Source organism: Chroicocephalus ridibundus, chromosome 1, assembly GCF_963924245.1.
Source record: "Chroicocephalus ridibundus chromosome 1, bChrRid1.1, whole genome shotgun sequence".
Taxonomy (NCBI): domain Eukaryota; kingdom Metazoa; phylum Chordata; class Aves; order Charadriiformes; family Laridae; genus Chroicocephalus; species Chroicocephalus ridibundus.
Genome location: NC_086284.1, coordinates 1,943,051 through 1,956,388, shown reverse-complemented (window position 1 = coordinate 1,956,388; position 13,338 = coordinate 1,943,051). Strand labels below are relative to the sequence as shown.

At 44.5% G+C, this 13,338-nt stretch overlaps 1 protein-coding gene across 1 annotated transcript in view; it reads right to left on the bottom strand.

The window, feature by feature from the left end:
- The window catches only part of ME3 (malic enzyme 3), a 128,458-nt gene extending 115,630 nt beyond the window's left edge, over nt 1-12,828 (bottom strand). The window contains exon 1 of the mRNA XM_063325349.1: nt 12,428-12,828. Within this exon, the coding sequence (XP_063181419.1) occupies nt 12,428-12,616 (189 nt within the window). The 5' untranslated portion in view covers nt 12,617-12,828. The remainder of the gene's footprint in view (nt 1-12,427) is intronic.
- Nucleotides 12,829-13,338: the final 510 nt, after the last annotated feature.

Genomic DNA, 13,338 nt, shown 5'->3' with positions numbered 1-13,338 from the left:
CCAAGAATGAGCAATAAGAAGGAATAAACCACAAGTATTTCTCCCATTCATGTTGCTTTCATGTTTTTTACACATCACTATGTTCAAACTCACTAGTTCCTATATTTTGCCACAATCTGTCAACCACAGCCAAGGATGATGTGTCTAACCACAGTCTCACTGGCGTGAAAAAGCATTCTGCCTCTCCACTTCAGACTCAAGTTGTGAACAATTCTAAACATAACTGGTGCATTCTAGATAATGAAGTTTCTTAATTTGTGGAACAATAAATAAGTACCTTTACAACTTCTAGTATCTTTTTTTCTTCACCTCATATTGGTTAGGGGAATTACCAAACACATATATAGATCGTCTCTCTAAAGAAGGAGCTTTGAGATCTACTCTCTCACGTACCGGTATCTCAAGGCATGCCCTCTGTCTCCAGCTAGATCTTTTTTGGAGGGGAAAAGCATAAGGACTTTGGCCATCGCCCTGGGATTTCTGAAAGTCCAGAAGTCGGCTCAGAGCTACAGTCTTACCCGCAGAGTTAATCTGCAAGTTCACATTAAATCCAATGCAGGCAAAAGACGAGCAGCCTCTGCGTATGTACAGATTACATGCAAAACCGATGCTGGATGCCCAGAAGTCCCAGATATGTGGCCCATCTAATCCAGAACAGAGATGAGGAATATCTGGAACACACAAAGTAATTGTGTGTTCAGACGGTCCCACCACCACGCGCACTGCAGACTGGAAACTCTCACATACTAGAGGCTCCTCAGCCCAAGTGCCTCACCTCTCCCAGCAGCATCCTTCTGCCCGGACTGGAAAAAGCAATGCTGCCTCAACTTCCCATAGTATGAAATTACTGCTAACCTGAAAGGGAAGAGGCTCACAGGACTTCAGGCAAATTTGGGTTGGGCCCCAAATCAGGGTTCACTGCAACCAGCTGAGAGTTTGAGAAAAATTTTGCAACCCTAGGAAAATTAAAATCAGTGGTGAACTGACTCAAGTGACTGTTTTATCAACGAGACTGAAATTTATGCCTTCTACAAGCACACTTGATACAGTACTACAGTTCAGAGATTACCTTTTGATGACGCCAAGCAAAGACATCGAGAAAGACCTGAGGACGGTTTCAGCAGTTCATTGCTTCCTAGTAGATCTGTAACCACTTTCACTGCTCTTCTTCCCTACTCCAACACCGTGGAACATTTCAGGTCCTGGGAGCTGTTTTATTTATTCACTGACAAAATGTAAAAAATTAAAAGCATCCACTTTACTGAATTTGCTGTTCCTCAGGAAATACTAATTGAGAACTTCTTGCTCCGTGTTACAAATCGCAGTGCAAATATTATGATTCTGTAAGACAAACAAGATTAATATCCCTCTTTCCCTGCAGGAAATCCTAATAAATGCTACAAGGGTTTCCAGCTTTGCAGGAAGTGAAACCGCTGCACCCTCGTACACTTTTATATTTGGCTTCAGTGGAAAACTCATTTTGCAGCTCCACCAAATACCAGTTACATTCCTACAGGCAAAGCGGGTCCAGCTGCCAGTCAATAGGCCATTTGACCTTGCAGAGAAACCTGAAAGGCACTCGTACAAAACAACAAGATCCGGTTACAGGTGCACTCTCACTGCCAAATCCATTAAAGCTTATCTTTAAAATGCAATTAACTTTTAAAAAGTGGCCAACACCAAACCTATTTTCCAGCAGCAGCCAGAGTCTTGCTGCTGCTTTCCAGCACCTTTGCATCGCTTCTTTCCTATTTATATGCGAAATGACTTTGCCATCTTATACCTTCAAATACAATTAACATGTTAAATCCAAAACACACACTTGTCCTTAGGGAGAACGGCCCAGTTTCAGCAAGCATCAGTCATGCATTCATTCTGGTTTCATAATCCCAGTTACCCTTGACCAGTGGACATTTGGAAGGTCACAATTCAAAGGCACTTTTGTAAATTCTATTAAGCTACAACAGGAACTCTCCAGGGCAGCTTCAAGCTCTCCAAGGTATCTTGCTTAGTGTCCTCGTTTTTCCTGCAGCAGCTCTTGTGAAGATGTCCAGCTCTCCTTGCCTGCATGCCAGAGGACAGCTCTGGGCATTGGAAAGGCATCACTGAGCTGGTTGCTCCAAAGATCATACGGAAGATGAAAGAGTTTGGACAGATGACACTAAAATAAAGAGTACTAAAGAGCACTTTTGATTTTTAGCATACACAACTATGGAAGCAGCTGGAGCCTTCATGTGATTCTCTATGAGTAGAAACTGATGATATTGGCAAATGCCATTTTTGCTTTGAGATTTTCGCTGAAATAATTAGTGAGCACAGTTTTTCACATGTGTTTGCATTTTAATTACTATCTAAGAGCAAGATGGTGAAATTTCACACTACGCTACCTTTAATCTTATCCTTTTGCGATCAAATAATCTCACAGCTTGAACAGTGCAGTTGCTTATTCCTAAATTCAAAAACAAGGCTCAATGCAAAGTTGAAATCAGCCTCCCGATGGCTTAAGCCTGTGCTGCCTCTTAGGAACCAAAGAGCAACGCTCAGGGAGACCTCTGTGCTGTCGCAAGCATTTCCCCCCTGCTCCCCCCAGCCATAAGGCAGTAAAGGCTGCTGGCATCAGCACATGGAGTGAAAGGCATGTCACACATGTCTCCTTCTAATAAATACTGCTGTACATCACAACCTGGGCAACTTACCAAACCTAAGAGGAATCTCTTGCATGTGTGCAATGAGAAACAAGTCCCAGTAGTACGTGCACTGAAAATCCTCCAAACCCGAGAGGGGAAAAAAATTCTTTCATTACCTTTGAGCAACTGAGTTTGTGTTTGAATGTGATTTACTTGACAAGCTTCTAAGACACCAATGTAAGCGAATTCACCAGTGAGTATAAAGTAGCAGACACCGCAGAACGCAAGCCATTCCACATTACCATCAGTGTGAACTTATGCTTGGAAAGCTTTCTTTCCCCTACCTGGAGCACATGGTCACATTTACCATTGCCTTCCATCACTGTCACTCATCAAGCCAAGCCATCTGCTAGGCACCGGGGGAAGAAGTTTCCAATTCTTCTTCCCAAGATCCTCATCCCTTCAAATAATTTGAAATTCTCTTGTCCAAACTGCATCTCTCACTCAGAAACCAACTGAACTGCTGAACTATACTAGTACAAGTGTCTTTCATGCTCCTGCAACTGCTGCACAACTCTTCCCTCCAAGAATGTCTGCTGGAACTCAGGCTTGGTGCACATCACACCAGCACCAATGGTTTGCTCTCCCAGAGGTTTTTAGCATTTAAAGAGGGTCTGTTTAAAAAAAAAAATCCAAATTAGCGGGGGATGAAGTACATTTTTAGATTATATTTAGTTTTTTTTCCAGAGTATTCACACTTAGCACTTCAGCAAGTAATTTTTATTTGGCTCATTTTACGGCTAGATTTAGAAACTGTTGTACAGTATTAGGGGAGAGAAGGGCCTTGTCCCTCCAATAGTTGTGATCAAGGGATCCGATTTACAGATGCAGTTGTTTTATCCCAGCAATTAGCTACAGGCACAAATAGCAACATGAAGACTTCTAATTCCCTGTGAGGTAGGAAGTGGGTAACAGGGATAGCTTTGGGGTTTGGGTGGGATTTTTGTTGGTTTTTTTTGTTTATTGGACCCACTGATCTAGTTGTGGATAAAAAAAATAAATACTGAGTTGCTAGAAGAAGGGCTATGAACATGAAAATCCCCAGTTGGCCTAACAAAAGACATCCTCTCTCCCGCCAGCCCCTGCCCTGCCTACATGCTTAGACCATCCTGACAACAGAAACTCTTAAGAATCTGGACGCTTCCAAAAAATGACAGGATTTGGCACATATAATCCATTCTCTCATTTGCAAATAATCACAGCTAAAATTACCTGCCGGTTTAACATCAAACCCTTCAAATGAAGATTAAACAGAGTTTAATAGTTTCCATAATGAATTTAACCACTAGACAAAGTGACAAATCCATCAGCCAAGCCAAAGAGTCAAAGTTCAAGATGTCTTGTCCAGAACACAGCACTGCTGTACTTGAAATAACTAATTCCTTCCTATGTTGAGAAACACAGTAAAGCCTTAACTACATGTTTTATGAGGCTGAGCAGAGCTAATCCATACGGACATACTACAAAACAGACATCACTTTACAAGCTAGACACACAGAAAAAAAATTGCTCTGAGATATGGAGCTGGTCTTTTTTATATATACAATACAGAAATGTACTGAAAATCTGTTCTAGTTCCACATGTTGAAAAAAGATAAATATGCAACAGAGAGCTGCAAAGTGAAGAGAAGCAGAAAACTTTTGTGTTGGCGTTACTTTCTTTGTCAGAACCATAGTCTGCTTGGTTTATGTCCGAGTTTTGTGTTTGCCAGCTGCAGAACTATAAAAAGCTTTGCATTTTAAAGCATTTTTAAAAGAAAGATATTGTATTAGACTGACAATACATAAGTCATTTGTCAAAATGTCATGTTGTTTGGGGAGATGGATAGCAAGTGTCACCCCTGGGCCTCAAAGAGAGGTTAAAAATTAAAAACATACTCATCATCTCTACTAGAGCATATTACAAGCTGAAAGTAGTCAAGTTTGCTGTTGTGCTAAGCCTTCTATTGAAAGAAAGGGAATTAAAGCGCAGCGTTTATTCTCCCCCAAGTATCAAGGCCTGTCTGACCTGCTCATAACAGCTCTAAAGCTAAGTCTGTCCCAAAAAGAATTTATTTGGATGAAAGCTACAATAAGCTGTTCAAGGTTTGGCAGCAGGTCTGATAAGTCAGTGAGAAAAAGAAGAATAGGTAACAGAAGAAAAGCAAGAGACAAAGCAAAAACTTTGTTTTTTCAGACTGACTTGTCTCCTAGGTTTTGACAGTGTAAGAATATTTCTGGATCCAGAACCCCAAGGATAATTAAAATAACCCTTTTCCTTTTAGCTCCCTGCTCCCTTGGTTAAAAAAAAAAAAAAAAACAAAACAACAAAACCAAAAACACACAAACCACCAAAAAAACCCAAACCACCACCCCAACAATAGCAAAGCAGGACAATCTGTACTCCTGCATGGCACTGAATCAGAGCCAGGTACAGGCAAGGTTTCCCCCATGCAGGGCAGCATCCAGCTTTCAGCTACTGCAGGCACATGCACTGGCAGCCCAGGCCCTGACTCCACAAGGGACTCGGTGCTGGAAATGCCTGGGTGCTGTCTGCACGGGGGCACGTGCTGGCAGTGGCACTCTTTGAAGCGAAGAATGAGTAAAATGCTGAAACCACAGCAGAGCTGCCAAAAGCAGATGTTTGCCCGGTAAGTTGTGGGGGGGCAGGAAGATAAATCAGCATCACTTACAGCAAGTCAGAGAAAGAAAACTATCCCAAAGCCCTGGAGGAGCCTAAACATTATAAACAACCACAACTTTCCTGTTCAGCAAGAGGTATCGATAGCGTGCAGTTATTCATTAAACACCCACCTTTCCTTTCTCACCTCTACACGAATGCCATAACAGCAGCTGCAGTGTTCTTCTGGAGGTGACTGCTAACAGAAGCTAAAGAGGAATTCAATTTACATTCTCTTCATCCAAAATCAAGTCAAACGGAATTTGTTCAGTTTTGTTCAGCGAGTGCCAGATCTATGACACACCAAAACCAAAGATTCAGGGGTCAAGCTGCCACACAGCCCTGCAAAGCTGCCAGATGCATCTCTAGTAGGTACCTTACTGCATGGCAAATCCACCTGAAATCAAAACCAAGCCACAAACTATTGCTCTTCACTTCTTGAGTTAGCACTGTCCTCCAGCAGCTTGAGTTAAATCATCACTAATTCTGACGAGCACCAGTGACTCAACATACAGCAGCACACAGTTTCTAACATCAGTAACATTTATGTCACACTACTTAACGTGGGGCAAGGCTTGAAGCCTGCTGAGGTCAGTGGAGTGGGGGCTGTTTACCGGACCAGCCCCACATATAATGTGCTCAGTCTTCCCGCCAACATCCACAGTGCTTCCAAAGTCATCAACTGGTTGGTTGCCACACATTTCACTAGACGCAATGAACAGAACGCTGAACAAGCTGTAACATTCAGCCCTGGATGCATTCTAACTGCGATGATATCAATTTTCATACTACTTATCAAACAGTTTCTGTTACTTAAGTGCAATTCTTTTTCAACTGCCAAAAACTTAGTCCATCCTGTGGAAGAACAGCTACATTCTCTGCCCTACCAAAACATGCCTGCTGTAAGGATTAAGGCTTCTCTAAAAGAAAGGGCATGATAAAAAGAAAGCAACATAAGTATCTGCCAATCTGATTAATTTCCACAATTTAAAGGCAATTTTAAAGGTATTTTTAGAACATAAACTGCTCAGAAATCAGAAGTAAGCATTTTGGACCAAACGCAATTTATTTTTATTAAAATCTTACAGTGACTGCAAGCATAAACTCAGCACTTATAAAAGGTGCCCAACCAATACTTCCAAGACCTCTCAATGAAGTTACAAGGGCTGAAGGCAATCAAGAACCAACCTGGGTCTGCACCAGCATCCCTCTCACCTTGGCAGCAACAGGCTTCCTCCACTCTCCCAAGCTTTTCCACAAGAGCTCTATTCCAAAGCGTTAGTGGCATCCCGAAGGGGACAGAGAAGGCGTTGGCAAGAGATTATGCAGAGAGACAGGAAGGCAGATGGCCTCCTGGTTTGGCATGATAAGGGAGGGGGACTGGAATCCAAGCTGAGGAAGCAAAGGGGCTTTTTCAAGCTGCTGCCAAGACCAGAAGCACCAACAGATTTAGCTTGGGCTTAGTTTGCTGACCATGCCGTAACGACAAGTTCTTCGGTACCAAAACATTAGAAAATGCCATTGCCAAAAGATACTTTGGACTCAAAAAAAAATATGTTTGACATTATCACCAAACAAACAAAAATGAAACTCCACACGCCAGGATGAAGGCCAAAACAAAGCTAACGGAGCAATCATATTTCCAGAACACCACCACATCTGCCAAAATACCGGGCCAAAGCTCATGTCCTTGGAGTTTGCTTCCACTGAAGTCACTGGCGATACACCTGGGCTTGACTGATGAAATAAAGAACAGGGAAAACCATGAAAACAGCCTCTCTGCTCTGGACACCATCGAAGGCTCATCACTTTGCACAGTGCTCCAGCTCACTCACGTTTCAACTCTAGAAGAGTTAGAGCTGAAGAAGATGAAGCTCTAGAGCTTCATTTAGTTAGAGCTGAAGAAGATGACAGCTCTGATGAAGAGCTGTCTCTCAGCTGTGGTTTGGCTTGGGTCTGAAGAGGCCCACGCGCTTCAGGGTTTGCCCATGGAAGTGTCTTGTTTGATATCCCTAGAAACTCTTACGGTCTTATCAGGTCAATTCAACCGGAGACTCCAACTGTAAGAATAAAACCTTGTGGATTTAGAGAGATTTACTAATTTGAAAACAGAATCCTGCCTCAGTTTGATCTTGCCAACTGCCATTTCAGACACACAGTTCCTGTGCTCATTACTAATTTTGTTTAAATGCAATCATTTTACAAATCCAGCTAATTTTCACCACAGTTGCCAAGTACAGCCACGTGCAAGACTGGATCAGTTTTTCCTCAGCTGCAGTGGCAAATTACTGACACCATGTTCAAAGAACCCTCAGTTAGCTCAATTCTGATCACCACAAAGCTGAAAGACAAACAACCTTTCTGCATTTTAATGATGTGTGCAGCAGTACGTTCCAAAAACACCGCAGAAACCTACAGTGATTCTTTAAAGTTTCACTTCACTCTTAGAGATCCAGGCTGGTAATTTTGATTTTTTTTTTTTTTTTTTTTTTTTTAATTCGTTATGACACATTCCATGAAAAGCAACAGAGAGCGTGCATGCACATCAAAAAAGCACAGGGTATTATCCAGAAGACCCCAAATTCTGATCCCTGCACTGCACTTTGTAGAAAAGTTTTGTGTATTATCTCAACCCTTCAAATATGACAGTATCCTGCCACTCTGAAGACAGACTGTGACTTCCACTTCTGCACCTGTTTGTGATGGCAGATCTCCAAGGAGGCCATGATTTATCTCAAAATTAGGACTTCCAGAAAAATGCATGAGTGAAGTGTCGCCAACCTTCCGATTGAGCAGTGCGGTCAGATGTCACCAAAGTTACAGCTGATTTTGAACAAGACAAGATTTTTCAGAGAATCATAGAATTGTCTAGGTTGGAAGGGACCTTTCAGATCATCTAGTCCAACCATCAACCTAACTCTTGGAACCTAACTGTTAAAATTTTTAGGTTTTCCAATTTTGCAGCGTTCAAAGGCAGGAAAAGAACTGCTTCATGAGGCACTTCTGACAAAAACCATCACTAAAACATATCACTAATCACTATGTCTGCCCATCTTTTAAATACCTGCAAGGATGCTGCCTCAACCACTTCCCTGGGCAGCCTGTTCCAATGATTAATAACCCTTTCAGTGTAAAAAGTTTTCCTGATATCCAATCTAAACCTCCCCTGGTGCAACTTGAGGCTGCTTCCTCTTGTCCTACTGCCTGTTACCTGGGAGAAGAGACTGACCCCCTCCTTGCAGGTAGTTGTGGAGAGCAATAAGGTCTCCCCTCAGCCTTGGGTCCCTTTTGGGTCCCTACAGGTGTGTGGTCAAATTGGGAATTGTCCATCTCAGTCTGTGTTTGTTAAAACACAGAGAGGGCACACGAATTTGACAGAGTCCCTGGAAGAAGCGGGGAATCATGAACAGCACATCTGAGATGAGCAGAACTGTACAAATCTTCAGAACTGAGAGCAGTGACAGAGAAAGGACACAACACAGCCTTGGCCACACCAAACAGAAGGCAACTTTAATAAATAAGGTAGTGGGTAAGAGGTGCCTCATCTTTCCTCCCAGCGTCCGAGTGCTGAATTAGCTTTTCACAAGGCTGAGGCCCCACAGTAGAAGACTTGTCTCTCAGCAAGTCCAGCACTGCTGCTGCCATGTCAGCAAGTCACTCACTCACACGTGGCCAAGGCTTCTAACAAAGCCTCCTGGAATCCACCTTGTACTTGGATCGTCACAGAACAATCTCACAGGTTCTCTGTGGTTATCTGACATAGTTAAAATTGTTAGATTTTCCAATTTTGCAGCACTCAAAGGCAGGCAAAGAACTGCTTCATGAGGCACTTCATGAAAATATGCAACAAGCTCTTCTTTATCCTCCTATTATTTCCGAGACTGTTCTGTCAACTGAGAACAATTGCTGTCGCCTTTTAAGACTGCAAGTATCCCTCAGAAAAATGCTGACATTTCCTGAGTCTTGCCCTTGGATCAATCACGGGCTGGAATACTTTGCAACAGAAGGAAAACAGTATTTGAGTAGTACAGAAACATGCAGTGCGCTTAAAGTCTCATGAGCGCAGATGAAGCATAACCAGTTCTGTCTTTAAAGTTCCTCCCACTGTCTGAGGATTTAAGCTACAAGATTTCCTTGCGTGTGACTTCCCCAATGTCACACAGAAAGCCTGAGACATAATCAAAGCCAGTCTCAGAGATGGAACGCAGTCTTGCCTTAACTGCAAGACAGCTCTTCCCCTCTAAATTTTCCCCAAAATGCCTACTCAAGCAAGCTCTTAAATGCAATGCACAGATTGGCCAAATAATTTAAGGATTGAGATAACTCACTTACAGCCCATGCTTCATCCAGTGTTGGAACCCTTGATGAATACTTAGGAGTTCAGTTTCTTTACATCAGAAAAACCAGCCAACTTCACATAGTAAACAATGACCAAAGGAAAGAAACAGCAGCAAATTTCTTACATCAGTCACCAGTTTTTCTATTTATTTTTTTCTTCTCAGGCAGATTTGGAAAATCGAGGAGCTTCTCAGAGGACAGCCTGCTTTTACTGATATTAAGGGTATTACAGAGGACCTGGCAGCAGCGACTTCCAAGTCTGCTTCTTCTTCAAAGCACTTTCAACTTAGTAAGGAAGCAACGACTTGGATCAATGACCTCAGACCGTAAATCTGTCCGTGATGCTGCTGGAGGGATATAGTCTTCTTCACTGAATAAATACCACACACTTCATAGCTTTAGATTAACACTTTAAACTTCACCCAAAAGCTATAATACAGACAGGGCATTGAATAAAGCAGCAAAACACTCGCTGACCAAACCCTGGCTTTAAAAGGCTTTTTCAAAGGTTCCTGGAGAGATGTAAGGACTATCAGACCAGAGCAGCCTTCGATCAGATGAAAGCTTAGATTAAAGCAAGATCCACTGCAGAAAATGGGCAATGACCCCATGCCCGTATTTAGCCACAGAAGAGGTGAACAGTAATTACTCTGTAACGAGAGTACAACAGCTGAAAAGCTATTGAGATCCCTAATTCTGACCTACACCACTGCAGCACAGCAGACCAAAGGGCCGCCAGTCATACCTTCACCACACACGAACCGACTGAATTCTCTCATTTCATTTGAACACAGTTAATTCCTTAAATAATCAACAAACTGTTAAGAACGGCAGAGAAATAGAAGCCTGTTTAAGAAAGTTTAGGGAGAGGGCCCGAGTGCTTACTAATGACTAGTTACTAGTTAGCTAGGTGCATAAACAGGCAGGCCGTATCTCTTACCACAGATGTCAGTCATTTCTGTCCTCACTTGGATGTTCTGTAGGTGACTATATCAATGCTCGTAAGGTCTGTACTGACCGAGGAACATAACAACATAAACAGCAAACATCCAGGCTGGAGAACCAGCCAGGAGATTTCTCACAGTCAATTAAACGTATTTATAGAAGTACATTTTACCTCCAACCAAAGCAGTTTTCTTCCCTTGTCTCCACATGAACCAAAATTTCATTTAGATTTAATGAAAAATACTTGATTTCACTGGAAGGGGGAAAAACACTTTAGAAAAGCCTCAGTTCTGAAAATTATCAAATGGGACGTTCAAAGTCTACTTCTGCGGTAGCCAGATCAATTTAAAACATGATACATTCAACTGTTTGTGTTTTATTATTGCATTACACTGAGCAAAGATAAAAATATTAATTTTTTGGTTTGAACTGATATATCCAAGACTACTAGAAACATTAGCTATGTTACTCATTATAACTGTCACTGAACACCAAAGAGAACAAGCCAGATGTTGAAGAAAAACCCATCAAAACCTCTTAATGCTGATTAATTACTGTTGCTTATGAGACAGTTGGCAATTCCTCTTCTCTTCAGTCTTAGGGACATGCACTGTATAATATTTCAAACCAGACTGCCTACAAAGTTGTTGCGAATTCAGTCTCATCCTGTGCCATTGTGTGCCTTGGTCCTTCGGAGTGCACCTCTATGGATGCTGAAACGGTACCAGGAGACACAGCCCCGTGTACAGTGTAAATTAAAATTATCTTTACTTTACTACAAAAAGTAGAAGTTGTCATCCACAGAGTCTCCAGTCCAGAAGAAGACACAGGAGGGTCATATACCAGATAACTACACACCAAGCAGATGGCAAACAGTCATGGTCCCATCAACTATCAATACCATGTTTAATATCTGCTTATTTTTAAGGTAATTAATGTATTCAAAATTATTCCTAGCAATATTAACACAAGAAACTGCAACGCAACATTCCTGAATCTGACATATTTGATCCCAAAAATCTGCATCCAGATTTTTTTTTTTTCCCCATTCAAATTATGGAAAGGTATGGAAAAAGTAGTGGGGGGCTAAATTACAGGGCTTCTCATTTTGCACACCTTGCAGACTTTGTTGAAAAACCTTCTCCTAAAGCTTTTGGGGATTTTTTTTTCCCCTTTTTTTTAAAAAAAAAAAAAAAGTGTTGAGGTTTCCTCGGTTTTGATCATGAATATATCTTCATCCCAGCAAAATATACTGCTTCGGTAGCAGAAAACGCATTGCTATGGATATGCCACGGAAGGAAGATTTACAAGAAGAACCACACATGCTTGTTTTGACATGAAGGTGTTCAGTGACCGGTTCCACTGCCACACATGTAATACAACGTCTATCAAAATACCCCAGGTTTTGGTATTGGATTTTTAAGGACAGGCCATGCTTTCTCCTTCCCACTTTTTTGTGATTTCAGGTGAATGGCTTCGGGTCCCCGCCAAAGGCACTTCTGCCCGACAGAAGCTCCTCCAGTGCCACTACCGCCAGGGTGGAGGCCGGGAAGGCAGGTGACCGGCTCCCAAGGAAGCCACCTATAAAACTCCCCCCACGCTCTGTCCAGATCGATCCACGACTGCTCCCCCCATATTTCACCCCCTTTTTGGCGTGGGGCTGAACCCTGGGCATGGTCACGGACAACGCTGCAGGGACACCCACCCACCAACGGGGACACCTGCGATGCCCTACCTCCCCCCCACCCCGCCGGGCCCCTCTCCTCTCCCTGGAAGACGAGCCCCCGGCGGCACCCACCTTGTTGAGGTGGGGGTTCCTGGTGATGTCGTAGCCCCGCTTCTTGAGGGCCAGGGCCCTGCCGGGGGCGGCCAAGCTCCCCCCCGCCGAGCAGCTGCGGCCCCGGCTGAGGCTGAGGAGATGCGGCCTCCAGCCGGCCCCGACCATCCGCAGCAGGCGGCCGCCCGCCCCGCCGCACACCGGCACCATCGCCCCGGCTCCTGCGGGCAGAGACGACGTTAACGAGAGACGGGGACCCGGCGGGGCGGGAAGGGCGCGGCGAGAGGGCGGGCCCGGCCCAGGTGCGCCCGGCCCAGCCCCTAACGGTCCCCGCCGAAACGAAAGGAAACCCGGGAAGCAGATCCCGACCCCACAACGGTCGCGCCTCCTCCGCTACCTGTTAAGGCTCAGCCGGCGGCTGAGGGGTGGGGGTGCCCGCCGGGGCCCCGCCTCCGCCGGGGACAGCCGGCGCCGCCGCCGCCGCCCGGGGCGGGGGGACAGAGCGGCGGCACCTCCGGCCGGAGGGGAGCGGGGCTTCGCCTTCCCGCCATGGCGGCGCCTGAGGGAGCCCCTCGCCCCGCCGCCGCGGTGCGGGGTCCTCTCTCCTGGAGGATCTGCGTTTTCTCCGTTAACCTTAAGGAAGGGCACCGTGAGGGAAGGGCCTGGGCTCCGCGCTGCGGGGAGCCCCGATGCCGGCCCCAGGGTAGGGGCGGCAGCGCCCGGGGTTGGGGCCTGTGCAAAGAGCGGGATCCCCAGCAGGACGGGGACAGGGAGAGGGACAGGGTGAAGAAGGTGCTCGGAGGAGCTGCTGGTCGTCAGGAAGCACTTTGGAAGGACCTGTCAGACATCCCTCCTTCTGGAGGGCGAGCATCGGTGGGCACTTCGGCATTTCAGTATACGTGTAGTCTATATATTCTGTGTATAAAATCTAT